This window comes from Perna viridis, chromosome 6 (genome assembly GCF_037379345.1).
Source record: "Perna viridis isolate PV_CMFRI_1.1 ecotype Kerala chromosome 6, ASM3737934v1, whole genome shotgun sequence".
Classification (NCBI taxonomy): domain Eukaryota; kingdom Metazoa; phylum Mollusca; class Bivalvia; order Mytilida; family Mytilidae; genus Perna; species Perna viridis.
In genome coordinates this window covers 49797635-49813165 of record NC_142450.1, presented here as the reverse complement: position 1 = coordinate 49813165, position 15531 = coordinate 49797635, and the positions used below count along the sequence as shown (strand labels likewise).

General features: G+C 34.0%; 1 protein-coding gene across 4 annotated transcripts in view; it reads right to left on the bottom strand.

Annotated features, from left to right (window-relative positions):
* Nucleotides 1-15531, bottom strand: part of LOC148615468 (cytochrome b5 reductase 4-like) — a 70429-nt gene that overhangs the window by 22267 nt on the left and 32631 nt on the right. For all 4 annotated transcript variants that reach the window (XM_088590366.1, XM_088590365.1, XM_088590363.1 and 1 more), the window contains 3 exons: nucleotides 11990-12282; nucleotides 4801-4901; nucleotides 238-322 (listed from right to left, as the gene is read on the bottom strand). In XM_088590366.1, coding sequence (XP_088446492.1) covers nucleotides 238-322; nucleotides 4801-4901; nucleotides 11990-12221 — 418 coding nt within the window. In that variant the 5' untranslated portion in view covers nucleotides 12222-12282. The remainder of the gene's footprint in view (nucleotides 1-237; nucleotides 323-4800; nucleotides 4902-11989; nucleotides 12283-15531) is intronic.

Here is a 15531-nt window from a genome sequence, read left to right as displayed (position 1 = left end):
CAAACTCTATAAGAAGATTGTTTTTCATTAGAGACAACTAAATATCATAAGTGCACCTTTTCAATTTGTCTTTTTAATTAATATAAGCCTTTTTTTCTTTCGTGACATGAGATGCTCAACAATTATCTCAATATTCTGGTTATCAGAAAACCTTAAACAAATATGGCCAAACTATTAATATTGTATTTTTATTGTTCTTTGTTTTAATTAAATATGTAGTGGTAAAAACAGCCATACCTTTTTTATGAACTGGTGATGATGACTTCAGTTTACCAACATAACATTTTTCTAACATTGATTCAAAGTTCACCCATTTGTGTACCTGAAAAATTCAATTACCTGTCATTAATGACAAAAGTTACTGTATTTTTATAACCAATAATTATTCCAATTTATCCTTATTTCCAGCACTTGATTAGAAACTATTGATCACTGAAGACAACTTCAAAATAGTTAGTAATGAGACCTTATTCTAAGAGTCTATACCTGTGTACCTATATTACACAGACCTGATCATTAACATGTCAAGTGCACCCTTACCTATGTACCTGTATCAGACAGACCTAATCATTTTCCTGTCAAGTGCACCCTTACTTACAAAAATAAGTGAGATTTATATCTTGCATGGGATGAATACAAATGAATCATAACTGGAAAGTACGCCATAGTCTGTACTACAAACATCATTAAACTTTGTTACTATTTTCCTCAAATAATAAGGGTTTTTTTTTACTTAGGAGGAAACAGGGCTTTCAATTTTAAGTATATTTCATAATTCTAACAATGACTTTGCTGGCATAAACTTGGGGTTTAACTACTGTCTATATTTTCACAGAAATATGCTTAGTAGGAGATAAATTGTGCCAGTCATTAAACTAGAACTGAATGATTATCTTGCTTAATGAATGTCAACATGATACCCATTTGTCATTTCAAATTTAAACAAACTACACTGTACACTGATAAACCAGAATAATGCACCATACAGATTGTTTGGGATATGTACTTCGAAAAATAGATTGACATATGAACAGTCAAAGCAATTCAGAAGAACCTCCTCCGACCCAATCCTACTAACCTTGCAGGGAGGATTCCTAAGTACCTCCACCCACATAAGTCTACCAACGTTGCAGGGAGTATAAAAACCCTCATGTACTCCAGTACCCAAGAAGGAACAGAAACTATTTAACATCTTTCTCAGCCAATGATTATATCAATCTATACTTTCAGAAAGTAATTTTATAACCTCCTTTGAACACCATTACACAATACATGTAATGGCTGAACCTTCTTATCATTGATACATTGGTAGAAACATCAAACTACAGCTTTAAATGATGATTTATACAATGTATATGTACTACGGACTACCAGCTACATTAGAACAGTACAATGTATATGTACTACGTACTACCAGTTACATTAGAACGGTACAATGTATATGTACTACGGACTACCAGCTACATTAGAACGGTACAATGTATATGTACTGTGGACTACCAGCTACATTAGAACAGTACAATATATATGTACTACGGACTACCAGCTACGTTAGAACGGTACAATGTATATGTACTATGTACTACCAGCTACATTAGAACAGTACAATATATATGTACTACGGACTACCAGCTACATTAGAACGGTACAATGTAAATGTACTGTGGACTACCAGCTACATTAGAACAGTACAATGTAAATGTACTGTGGACTACCAGCTACATTAGAACAGTACAATATATATGTACTACGGACTACCAGCTACATTAGAACGGTACAATGTAAATGTACTGTGGACTACCAGCTACATTAGAACGGTACAATGTATATGTACTACGGACTACCAGCTACATTAGAACGGTACAATGTAAATGTACTATGTACTACCAGCTACATTAGAACGGTACAATGTAAGTGTACTGTGGACTACCAGCTACATTAGAACAGTACAATGTATATGTACTACGGACTACCAGCTACATTAGAACGGTACAATGTAAATGTACTGTGGACTACCAGCTACATTAGAACAGTACAATATATATGTACTACAGACTACCAGCTACATTAGAACGGTACAATGTAAATGTACTGTGGACTACCAGCTACGTTAGAACAGTACAATGTATATGTACTACAGACTACCAGCTACATTAGAACGGTACAATGTAAATGTACTGTGGACTACCAGCTACATTAGAACGGTACAATGTATATGTACTATGTACTACCAGCTACATTAGAACGGTACAATGTAAATGTACTACGGACTACCAGCTACATTAGAAATGTAGAAATGCAGAGAACTAAGAATGTACAGAAAGAAAAATAACTTAAAACATAAAGAAACCCCCAGAAAACAATTAATAGATAACAACAGCAAAACAAAGAAAACACACAGAAAGCTCAGAAAATCCAGCAAAGCAAACAAAACCTACAGAAACAACTAAAAACATCCAGAGTGGTAAAGAAAACATACAGAATATAAAACAACCAATATCTAAAACATCCAGAATGGTGAGGAAAACATACAGAACATAAAACAAACAACTAAAACATCCAGAATAGTGATGAAAACATACAGAACATAAAACAAACAACTAAAAACATCCAGAATGGTGAGAAAAACATCCAGAATAGTGAGAAAAACATACAGAACAAAAAACAAACAACTAAAACATCCAGAATGGTGAAGAAAACATACAGAACAAAAAACAAACAACTAAAACATCCAGAATGGTGAGGAAAACATACAGAACAAAAAACAACAAATTAGAATGTGTTATACACAGAAGATACATTGAACTCACTTAGTACAGGCATCATATCTCCAGACACACTGAACTCACTAAGTATAGGTACAATATCTCTCCATACACTTAACTCAGTACAGGTACCATATCTCCCCATACACTGAACTCACTTAGTACAGGTACCTTATCTATCCATACACTGAACTCACTTAGTACAGGTACCATATCTCTCCATACACTGAACTTACTTAGTACAGGCATCATATCTCCAGACACACTGAACTCACTAAGTATAGGTACAATATCTCCCCATACACTGAACTCACTTAGTACAGGTACCTTATCTCCCCATACACTGAACTCACTTAGTACAGGTACCATAGCTCTCCATACACTGAACTCACTAAGTATAGGTACAATATCTCTCCATACACTGAACTCACTTAGTACAGGTACCATATCTCTCCATACACTGAACTCACTTAGTACAGGTACCATATCTCCCCATACACTGAACTCACTTAGTACATGTACCATATTTCTCCATACACTGAACTCACTTAGTACAGGTACCATATCTCTCCATACACTGAACTCACTTAGTACAGGTACCATATCTCCCCATACACTGAACTCACTTAGTACAGGTACCATATCTCCCAATACACGAAACTCACTTAGTGCAGGTACCATAGCTCCTGAAACACGAAACTCACTTAGTACAGGTATCATATCTCCCAACACACTGAACTCAATTAGTACAGGTATCATATCTCCCTACACACTGAACTCACTTAGTACAGGCATCATATCTCCCAACACACTGAACTCACTTAGTACAGGTATCATATCTCTAGACACACTGAACTCACTTAGTACAGGTATCATATCTCCCAACACACTGAACTCACTTAGTACAGGTATCATATCTTCCAACACACTTAACTCACTTAGTACAGGTATCATATCTCCAGATACACTGAACTCACTTAGTACAAGTATCTTATCTCCCAATACATGAAACTCATTTAGTACAGGTATCATATCTCCCAACACACTGAATTCACTTAGTACAGGTATCATATCTCCCAACACACTGAATTCACTTAGTACAGGTATCATATCTCCCTATACTTAACTTGACAAGAATCTGACTTATTTGCTGTGTACCCTAAACCAGATCCTTGCATCAGTTATACTCAAACACATAAACTAATCTGACTTATCTACTGTGTACCCCAAACCAGATCCTTGCATCAGTTATACTCAGAACACAAAAAATAATCTGACTTATTTGCTGTGTACCCCAAACCAGATCCTTACATCAGTTATACTCAAACACAAAAAATAATCTGACTTATCTACTGTGTACCCCAAACCAGATCCTTGCATCAGTTATACTCAAACACATAAAATAATCTGACTTATTTGCTGTGTACCCCAAACCAGATCCTTGTATCAGTTATACTCAAACACATAAACTAATCTGACTTATTTGCTGTGTACCCCAAACCAGATCCTTGCATCAGTTATACTCAAACACATAAAATAATCTGACTTATTTGCTGTGTATCCCAAACCAGATCCTTACATCAGTTATACTCAGAACACAAAAAATAATCTGACTTATCTACTGTGTACCCCAAACCAGATCCTTACATCAGTTATACTCAAACACATAAACTAATCTGACTTATTTGCTGTGTACCCCAAACCAGATCCTTGCATCAGTTATACTCAAACACATAAACTAATCTGACTTATTTGCTGTGTACCCCAAACCAGATCCTTACATCAGTTATACTCAAACACAAAAAATAATCTGACTTATCTACTGTGTACCCCAAACCAGATCCTTGCATCAGTTATACTCAAACACATAAAATAATCTGACTTATTTGCTGTGTACCCCAAACCAGATCCTTACATTAGTTATACTCAAACACATAAAATAATCTGACTTATCTGCTATGTACCTCAAACCAACCCCTTACATCAGTTCCACGCATACAAATACTTCTGTATATCTTATTTTACAAGGACTTACCTCATCAAATAACTGTGTTCCCTCCAGACCAGCTCCACGCATCAGTTCATCAATGCCCCCAGGATGGTACTCCATATATGGTGTTATATTGTACACTTTCCCTGCAAAAAAAAGCTAAAATTGAACAGATTTCAAGCCTACAACTTAAAAATATTTACAGTTTAAGTTGCTTCTTGAAATGTCATGAAATTTTGCTACTAGTATTCTAAAGTTGAAAATGCTTGCATATAGTTAGCAAGCTGTTGCATAATATATGACAGTTTAACAATTAGTTTGTGAAGTTGAAAGAATAGGCTTCTGTTGTAACAATATTAAGTTGACAAATGCACTCTAATTTTACTAGAGACAACTGTCTCATAAATTGAGTTGCTTTTTTAACAACCTTATTATATTGTAAAATCAATGCTTCAATTTCCCTGCAACACATGCATGAACTTAAAAGGTACACATTCTACATGTGAGTTTTCATTCTCCTATCATTTGATAAATTTCAATTCATGAGGCTGATTTCGATATTTATTGAATTTTTATTTCTCCAAATACTATTTTCATACACATACTGCTTCACCGAACTAATACGCAAGTGCCATCTAGACAGCCTGGTTATGGTTTAACCATTTGAACAGCCTGGCAATGGTTAAACGGTTTTAGACAGCCTGGCTATGGTTTAAATAGTTTGGACAGCTGGGTTATGATTTAACTCTTTTAGACAGCCTGGCTGTGGTTTAACTAGTTATGACAGTCTGGCTATGCTTTAACTAGTTATGACAGCCTGGCTATGGTTTAACTAGTTTTTGTCAGCCTGGCTATGGTGTAACTCATTTAGACAGCCTGGCTATAGTTTAACTGTTTCAGACAGCCTGGCTATGGTTCAACTAGTTAGGACACACTTACTATGGTTTAACTAGTTAGGACAGCCTGGGTATGGTTTAACTAGTTAGGACAGCCTGGGTATGGTTTAACTAGTTATGACACACTTACTATGGTTTGGACAGCCTAGTTATGGTTTAACTCTTTAAGACAGCCTGACAATTGTTTAACTAGTTAGGACAGTGTCACTGACTATGGTTGAACTAGTTAGGACAGCCTGGCTATGGTTAAATAAGTTGGGACAACCTGTCTATGGTTAAACTAATATGGACACCCTGGCTATGGTTTAACTAGTTAGGATAGCCTGGCTATGGTTTAATTAGTTAGGACAGTGTCACTGACTATGGTTTAACTAGTTAGGACAGTGCCACTGACTATGGTTTAACTAGTTAGGAAAGTCTGGCTATGGTTTAACTGGTTAGGACACACTATGGTTTAACTAGTTAAGACAGCCTGGCTATGGTTAAACAAGTTAGGACACCTAGACTATGGTTTAACTAGTTAGGACACCCAGGCTATGGTTTAACAAGTTAGGACACCCAGACTATGGTTTAACTAGTTAGGACAGCCTGCTGACTGTGGTTTAACTGGTTTAGACAGCCTGGCTATGGATTAAGTAGTAAGGACACACAGACTATGTTTAACCAGTTAGGACACACTGACTATTGTTTAACTAGTTAGGACAGCCTGGCTATGGTTTAACTGGTTAGCCTGGCTATGGTTTAAATAGTTAGGACACACTGATTACGGCTTAACTAGTTAGGACAGCCCAGCTATGGTTTAACTGGTATAGACAGCCTGGCTATGGTGTAACTAGTTAGGACAGCCTGGCTATGGCTAAAATAGTTAGGACACCCTGGCTATGGTTTAACTAGATAGGACACCTTTGCTATGGTTTAACTAGTTAAGACATCTTGTCTAATTTCAAAGACTACATTGCCAATGGCCTTTACTTTTGATATCTAATAGCATCAATTATTAACTGGCATAATAACCTTGAAGATTATCTCCCTTGTCTAGAGAGAACCTTGATTGATTGATTGATTGATTGATTGTTAGGGTTTAATGCCCAAGCCACAATATTTCAGCTATATTCAGGGGGTGAATATAAAATGGATGATAAAATGAACATGAAATAATGATGAAATGAAAAATGGAATGGGACACAAGGATAATGGGGTTTTTGATTGCCACTGGCAATTGGGAGAGGTGGGTAGGGTCGGGCAATTTAGCCTTCTGTGGCGGAGCCCTATGGTTCCTACTCTGGGAGAATACCACAGAACGGTTCTTTAAAGTGCAAAGACTGTGGCATCTTTCACACCACGGTGCACCACTATGGTTTGCGGTCGGGTTTTCCGTATTATAGCCTGACAACCCCAGCAAGTAACACGCCAGGGGTACCCCATTCCACCACCTGGGGCACACAACCCAGTTGCTCTGTGGGCAGAGCGCCTAGCCCCTAGCTAGGTTTCTGAGCACTATTTAGTCGCCTTTTATGACAAGCTCAGTGCTGCTGCAGGCCTATTCTTTTGACACCCGGACCTGCACACAGTGAGAGAACCTTGAAGATTATCTCCCTTGTTTTGAGAGAAATGAAGATTATCTACCTTGCCTAGGGAGAACCTTGAAAATTATCTCCCTTGTCTAAAGAAAAATGAAGATTATCTCCCTTGTCTAAGGAGAACCTTGAAAATTATCTCCCTTGTCTAGGGAGAAATGAAGCAAACAAAAGACTACTAAATCAAGACTGATGCAGTATTAATCATGTTGACTGATTCTTTCCTATTCACAATAAATCCTGTTTTTTACATTCAACATACAAATCAATTTCTATTGATTGTATACCATAAGACATTTTTTTTAATTCCCCAGCGGATGTAATACCTACAGCAATCAAGTCTTGCACATTTTTTATCCTCCAACTGAGTTTTATTTCTTGGTAATTACAGACCAGAACATATTTTTTCTCAGTTTGAGACATATCAATATTCCTGAAATCACTAGCATTACACTGCCCCATTCTCCCAGAAGACCATTCATTTCTACATCCATTATTAATTGTTTCTGGTGAATGAAGAAATTAATAGCAAACTGAAATGAAAAATTAACATCATTTCTCATCATCTTCATAACTTTACTGGTATTGTCTAGAGGTCATAAGGTTACTGAAATCAGCCAGTAAATCCTAGATACTCTCCAGAAATACATCATATTTCATATATAATGATTGAGTATTGGTTAGGAGTACTTGGTGCAGACTTCTATTTCATGATCACTATACATACAAACATCACCTGAACCTATTGACTGACTGTAACACTATTACTGATATCAACTATAAATTAACTATAATGATGATACTACTTGCTGTCACCTGAACCTTTTGAATGCTTAAAGAGAGAGAGCTTCCTCTTTTCATCTTTTCTAAGAGGGAGATTTACTGTGACAACCTTTTCAGTAGAAAAAAAAGGATAATTTTGGCAGAAATCCAAGTACAAACATAATAAAATCTATAATAATCTACTAAGGGTTTAAAATCAAAATTTGAGACAAAAAGAATTATCTGTTGATTTGTTCATTATGTTATGTAAACAATGTATTTATATCAAGTCATTTGGAACATAATTTGTGCAATATTTCTGCTAAGAGAGAGATTTTGAAAGGGAAAAAATTGTGAAAGAGGGAGATTTCTGTCTCCCAAGTGGGAGACTCTCAAAAAGGGAAATTGACCCAAAAAGAGGGAGGGTTAACTGGTATGATGAAACTACAGACTGACTTTAATACTGATACTAATGTCACCTGAAACTGCAGAGCGACTTTAATACTGATACTAATATCACCTGAAGCTATTGACTGACTTTAATACTGATACATGTATTTATATCACCTGAAACTACAGACTGACTTTAATAATGATACTAATATCACCTGAAACTACAGACTGACTTTAATACTGACACTAATATCACCTGAAACTATTGACTGCCTATAACAATTATACTAATATCACCTGAAACTACAGACTGACTTTAATGGTGATACTAATATCACATATTAGTCTCAGCTGTCTAAAACGGTGATGAAAACGTCACCTGACACTTAATACTGATTTTAATATTGACTGTTATTATCTGTAACTGACTGTAATGGTGAAAATAAATTCATCAGATACTAGAAATATAAGAAGTTAACATATCTACCTTCATCTCTCTCAGTCCTTTGTTTTTAACAGAAAATGTCATATAACTTTTTCTACAAGTTCTTGCCCAAGCAGGGCACAACATAAAAAATAAATTATAACTGAGAAAGTAAATTCTAACCTGTTGGGAATGATCCGAAATCTGGAAACTTAAGTTGGAATTAAAAAAAAAAGGTTTTAGAATTAAGTACTTTTTGAAAGTTAATGATGCAATAAAAATGTTTAAGTGCCCCATTATTTTTGTTTTTGTTTCAATTGATGCTTTTGATTCAACATTATAAGTGACATAATTGTAAGCATGTCATTAATGCAACAAAGAACAGAAATGACGAAATGCAACAAATGCACCAGTGTATGACCTAAATACAAAAATCAGTGCATTTGTTTACTTCAGTGTAATATAAGTGCTGTAGTTCTTTTAATGACACATTTTAAAACAATTCTTTGTACTAAGTGATACAAATTCTCACTTTACCAGCCATTGCATAATTTTTAGGAATTTATTCAACAAATTTAAGATTTATTTAGTTAAAATTTCAACAGTTTAAACAATAACATACCAAAACAATCAAGTATTGGGATGTATAACTTTTGACCAATTTGTTTCTAGATGAGTAACTATGATGATGTATCTTTCCTCTCTTGATTCCCATTATTTTTCCTTTTGGAAAGTCATAAATCTTTCTCTCATCCTCTCAATGTCCTCCACACTGCTACAGATATTGGTTCTGATGTATTTTCCCACTGGATACAGATATTGTACAGAGCTGTGTTTCCCCACTCGATACAGATAATGTACAGGGCTGTGTTTCACTGACAATGTTAGTTCTTTCTGTCACCCCCCCCCCTGTTTTCTTGGTGATTAATGCAATAAAATGGTTTTCCAATCAATATAAATGATGGATATAAACACAACATAACTCAGATTGTATGTAAGTTACCATGGTGTCATGTAATGGATGACTGAACTGAGTCCTAGTTTCTCTTACTTTTCTTTATAGAAAGTTTATGAGAAAATAATGTGTATTGTGTGTTCAAATGAATTTTATTTAGAATTTTGCATTTGAAGGGAATTCAATACATATCTTGAAGGAGTATAAAGCCAATTTCTGGCTCAACAATGTTTTTACTTTCTGTTAAAGTATATTAAAATCAATTATTTTAATTGAACCAAGTACATTCTGTGTTTTAATAAAGCCAGTACTTTAAAAGTACAGAAATAGGAGGCAACTTAGTAAATACCTAACAATTTACTACATTGATTAATTTAACTATCTCTTCATTGAAATTATTAATCCAAATTTTACTCAATAGAAGGTCTAAAGCAACTTATTGATAAATTGTCTTTTGGTAACTCCAATGCCGACTCTTCCCTTCTTATAAAAATATGATCTGAAAAAAAATGTATTTTAGACATTTCATAGAAATTAACATTCAAAGGTACCTGACTTTATTAAAACATTTAAAATTTTAGCAAAATCAGTTATGGATAATATTTAACAACTCTACACAATGATTATATTTTTAAAGTAGTTTTTGGTGTTAAGGGCTATTTTCACCATCTGATTTAACTCTTCCTCTTTACTTGAATCTAAAATAAACTACTTTTGAATCAGAACAGACAGTTCAGTTAAATGAGTTCGTCTGTTCCAAGCCTGTCATTACAACCATAACTTCTTCTGATTTTACTATCTCACAAACCCCCCCCCCCCTCAAAAAAAAAAATAAAATGAAATGGCATCCTTACTTCACAAAACAGCACACAAAATAATGAAATAAGATTTAAAAGTAAATTTTAAGGGTTTTGCATACTAAACAAGGGAAATACACTTGCAGTTTCTATTATAGGTCTAAATATGGTATAAAATCCATACAAGCAAATGAAACTTCAAACAGGTTTTCTTTTAAACTCCACTTCACAATTTAATGAAAGACATTCATCATACCATTTTATGATGAACTTTGAGATCCATTAATGCAGGAAACTTGAATAGTTTTCCCTGCATTCCTTGACAGTTACATAATTCTCAAGCAATCTGTTCATACTAAGGAACAATCTCTCAACATTATCCTGAATCATCAACATTAAGGAGATCTCCTAAGAATTAATCAATCCACCACACACTAACTTACTCGAAATAATCAATCCACCACATACTAACTTACTCGAAATAATCAATCCACCACATACTAACTCACTCAATAATTAAACCACCATATACTAACTCACTCTAAATTATCAAATCACCACATACAAACTTACTCTAAATAATTAAACCACCATATACTAACTCACTCTAAATTATCATGTCACCACATACTAACTTACTCTAAATAATTAAACCACCACATACTAACTCACTCTAAATTATCATGTCACCACATACTAACTTACTCTAAATTATTAAACCACCACATACTAACTCACTCTAAATTATCAAGTCACCACATACTAACTTACTCTAAATTATTAAACCACCACATACTAACTCACTCTAAATTATCAAGTCACCACATACTAACTTACTCTAAATTATTAAACCACCACATACTAACTCACTCTAAATTATCAAGTCACCACATACTAACTTACTCTAAATAATTAAACCACCACATACTAACTCACTCTAAATTATCAAGTCACCACATACTAACTTACTCTAAATTATTAAAACACCACATACTAACTCACTCTAAATTATCATGTCACCACATACTAACTTATTCTAAATTATTAAACCACCACATACTAACTCACTCTAAATTATCATGTCACCACATACTAACTTACTCTAAATTATTAAACCACCACATACTAACTCACTCTAAATTATCATGTCACCACATACTAACTTACTCTAAATTATTAAACCACCACATACTAACTCACTCTAAATTATGAAGTCACCACATACTAACTTACTCTAAAATTCAATTTCTCTTTACTTTATCAAGTAAGAAAATAGAGAAGATGAGAACTTCAAAACTAATTTGAATCTATATTTACCAAATAGGTAACAACAACTACAAATGTAGTATAACCTTATACCATCCAATAAAAATATAAGTTTCCATCAAACCAGACGTCCAGTCGTATCTACTTCTGTGTGTATACAGTACCTCTAATTGCTATCCATGCATCTTCCTGAGTGTTGTGTTTGGCTAATTCTTGCATTGTAACATCCATAGTTTTCCCTTTAAGTCCATTCAAGTTATTATCAGTTCGACCAAGTCTTATCCAATCCATCAGAGAATGACCAGGTTTAAGTGCGACCTTTGCCCTCCCAGTGACTTGTAACCTCTGAGGGGAGTTAGCTGCAGGGAATGCTGGGAGAAGATTCTGTCCTGCCATTTTGAGATCAACAGAACTGTTGCTAGGTGTTGGACTCTTTTTGTCAGTCACACTGGAGGAACTGTAAAACAAAACATTAGGGACATATCATATTTACAGATCAATTATAGACTCCAAAAAAGAAACTTCGTCTATTGCATTTAGTTTCTTTTCTCTCTAATAAATTTTAAATTAGACAAAACAAGAGGAACACAAAGTGTGGCATTACCTCACTGAATAACAATTTAGCCATTTTGACCATGACCTTTCATGAATTATCTTAGAAACTGAAATGGTCTGGTTTTGTAGGCTATGGGGATTATTTCAAAGTTAAACTGGAAAAACTTACCCCCACCCCCCTTTGACACCATATAGGAAATCCAAAAAAATCATTCAGATGGAAGAACATATTAAAGATTTACAATGGCATCATGTGATAAAAAATGTGTGAAAATGTCATCAAATTCCTTCAGCTGTTTGATAGTTGCAGATAAGAACTGGAGACTGCCCAACTGAAAAATGGATGGACAAATGGATTAACAATCAGCATGATGACTATATACACTCCCACTTTTTGAGCAAGGGGAATAATAAGCATATATATGTAGATATCTTCAGGCCATCCTAAACAACTCCAGACAAAACATGTGTAGATATCTTCAGGCCATCCTAAACAACTCCAGACAAAACATGTACAAGGACAGTAGCTCAAAACTCATTTGACCCGAAAAAAATTTAAACCACAACTCATCTAGATATTTTCATGAATTCAATCAAAGCAATTGTTACACCTTTCAGAGAACAAGAATTCCATGATGTGAAAATTTAAAATTCATTTCAGTCTTAAAAAGGAATTCTGCTTGATTGATTGATTGATTGATAATGGTTAATGTCATATGGCAAATATTTCATGCATTTCAAAACTAGACGATTTACAGATCAATCAGACCTTGCCTCTTACTAATCTGACATGCTGAGCGAAATTTTTATTGTACTATCTAACAAAAGGCATGCATGTCACCCCATTTCTTCTGACCAGTCATCACTCAATATCATGTGCTTAGGAAGAAGCAGTGACTACCAATTCTGAAGTCTTTGGGGTCCCATGACATTCTTCACTTGAGGGAAGCAGTGGCTACCCTGAGACCCAACTTAGACCACTGAGGTGGAAAGAGGCATTCTGTATTAAGTACTTCTTAAAAGATGATAAATGAAATTGACAGGTGTTAAGACCAGGACAATGATTTCTCACAACTATTCACAGAAGATGATCTGTTGTAAGCCAACAATGATATACTCTATATTATGTGTGGGAATCTTACTGAAGGTTATCTCCCTTGTGTAACATTTTAAAGGCAAATTATTTCACAGACACAAGTAAAGCTATTTTCTGAACTAATCTATCATGTAATCTGAGAGGTTAAATATGATCTGTTCTCCATGTACCGAGTTATATCATTGACATCATCATGGCACTGTCAAAACAATTATCTTTTCTAAGAGTTAATAATAAATTATCATGATTTTGCAGGTGAAATAATGATGAACGATTTTTTTCTTATTTATTTTCTCTAGTAAAGAACAATTCACTTCACATACTGTGAAATATAGTTGTTACTGGCATATAACATCATGGCAGAAAGGTCACCATCTCCTGTAAGAACATAACTCAGGTACTGTAGTAGCTCAACATTACTCTGCACTTTAACCATTTTGTTTACTTGATTAGACAGAAGTATAACATCAAACTTAATAGAATTCCTTCCAACCAAAACATTGTAAACATCACCATAGAACACAGTAGAGCAAAAGAGGTTGTGTTTTACTGACAGCAAAACAAATTGAATCCACAGGAAATGTGGAGAGAGATTTATGATTACCATATAGTTCATCATATTTACAGAATATTGGTTATACAACAACCTGGATTCCACATAAATGACTTATAAAATGAATGATTTTCTGTTGAAATGAAATATTTTACTATTTGCTACAAGAAATGAAGTGAAATCAAAGTGCTTTAGCACTGGAGGTTTTCATCCTTGTGAAAATTACAGCATGAACAGAATGATTTAAATATATGTAATCCTGTAATCATAAATTTGTATTTCCTATATTATACAGAATTCTTTTTCTTTTCTAATATGTATAAACTGACTGTCAATCTTTCGATCAAGAGTTAAACAGTATTCAACTTTACAAATATATGTATTTTTAAGAATTTTGTTTCAATTTCCAACCTGAGTGAAACTCGGTGCTACACCAACATAATGAGTATTTACCACCCAGATTCCATCTAGCCAACACTGACCATTTGTATATTGTAATAGTCGTAAAATTCAATAAGGCATAACAGGGAATTCATTGTAAGATATGATGTATATTCTGTTTCTGTTTCTCAGGTAATTTGGAGCACTCCAGTTAAGATAAAAATTTAGTCATGTCATTAAAAATTCTGCATCATCAAATTTTGTTTATAATTTGTACAAGTTTATCATTTGTTGATATGTTATTTTTTATTTACAGCTACGCCCAATAAGCGGGAGACATCATGTAGACATTTTTTTTTTCTTTTGATATTTTAATTTTGCACATATAAATTGATAATTACTTTTAATAATTATAAATAAAACACTTTGAAAGTATTGATTATGATAATTTGATTCGAGTGACAGACTTGTAAAAGCAGTTTGGTGACACTTTTAGTTTCTGATAGTTTTAATAATTGAGCAGCTTTTCCAGAAATAAAAGAAATGAATTACAAGTCCCCACATCTATGTCCCAGGGGTTGATCACATATTTGTATAAACATTTAAAAGGGTGGTTATGGAGTAAATGTGCATCTGAAAAAAACTCACACCATACATTGAAAATCACCCAGGTCAGTGATTCTCCCTACACAATTAACAACCAGGATATACAATGTCCCAGATGAGTAGTTGTAACACTCACATTTCACCGCGAAAAAGTCTGAATGAGACTAACACAGATTTAAAACTCAAACTTAAGTGTTAGAGAAACATAAGTCGCTGAGTGTAGTGTATTTCACAAATTTTCAAACCCGTCCATAAATTAATTTGCAATTACATAAAAAAAACTCAAAGTAATTATTCCTTTACTCCAATTGTTATATACGAATTTGAACTTATAAATTCATATGTAATTATAACTATCTAAGGATTATACTCAGACAAAACCAATTTCAGCTAAAGAAATTAATTTCCAAGATTTTCAAAAAAAAAAAAAAAAAAACAATTTTTATCAATTTGAATTTTTCCAAAAATTTAATTTGGTTGAAATAACTGCTCTTAACTTTCTGTATATTAATCAT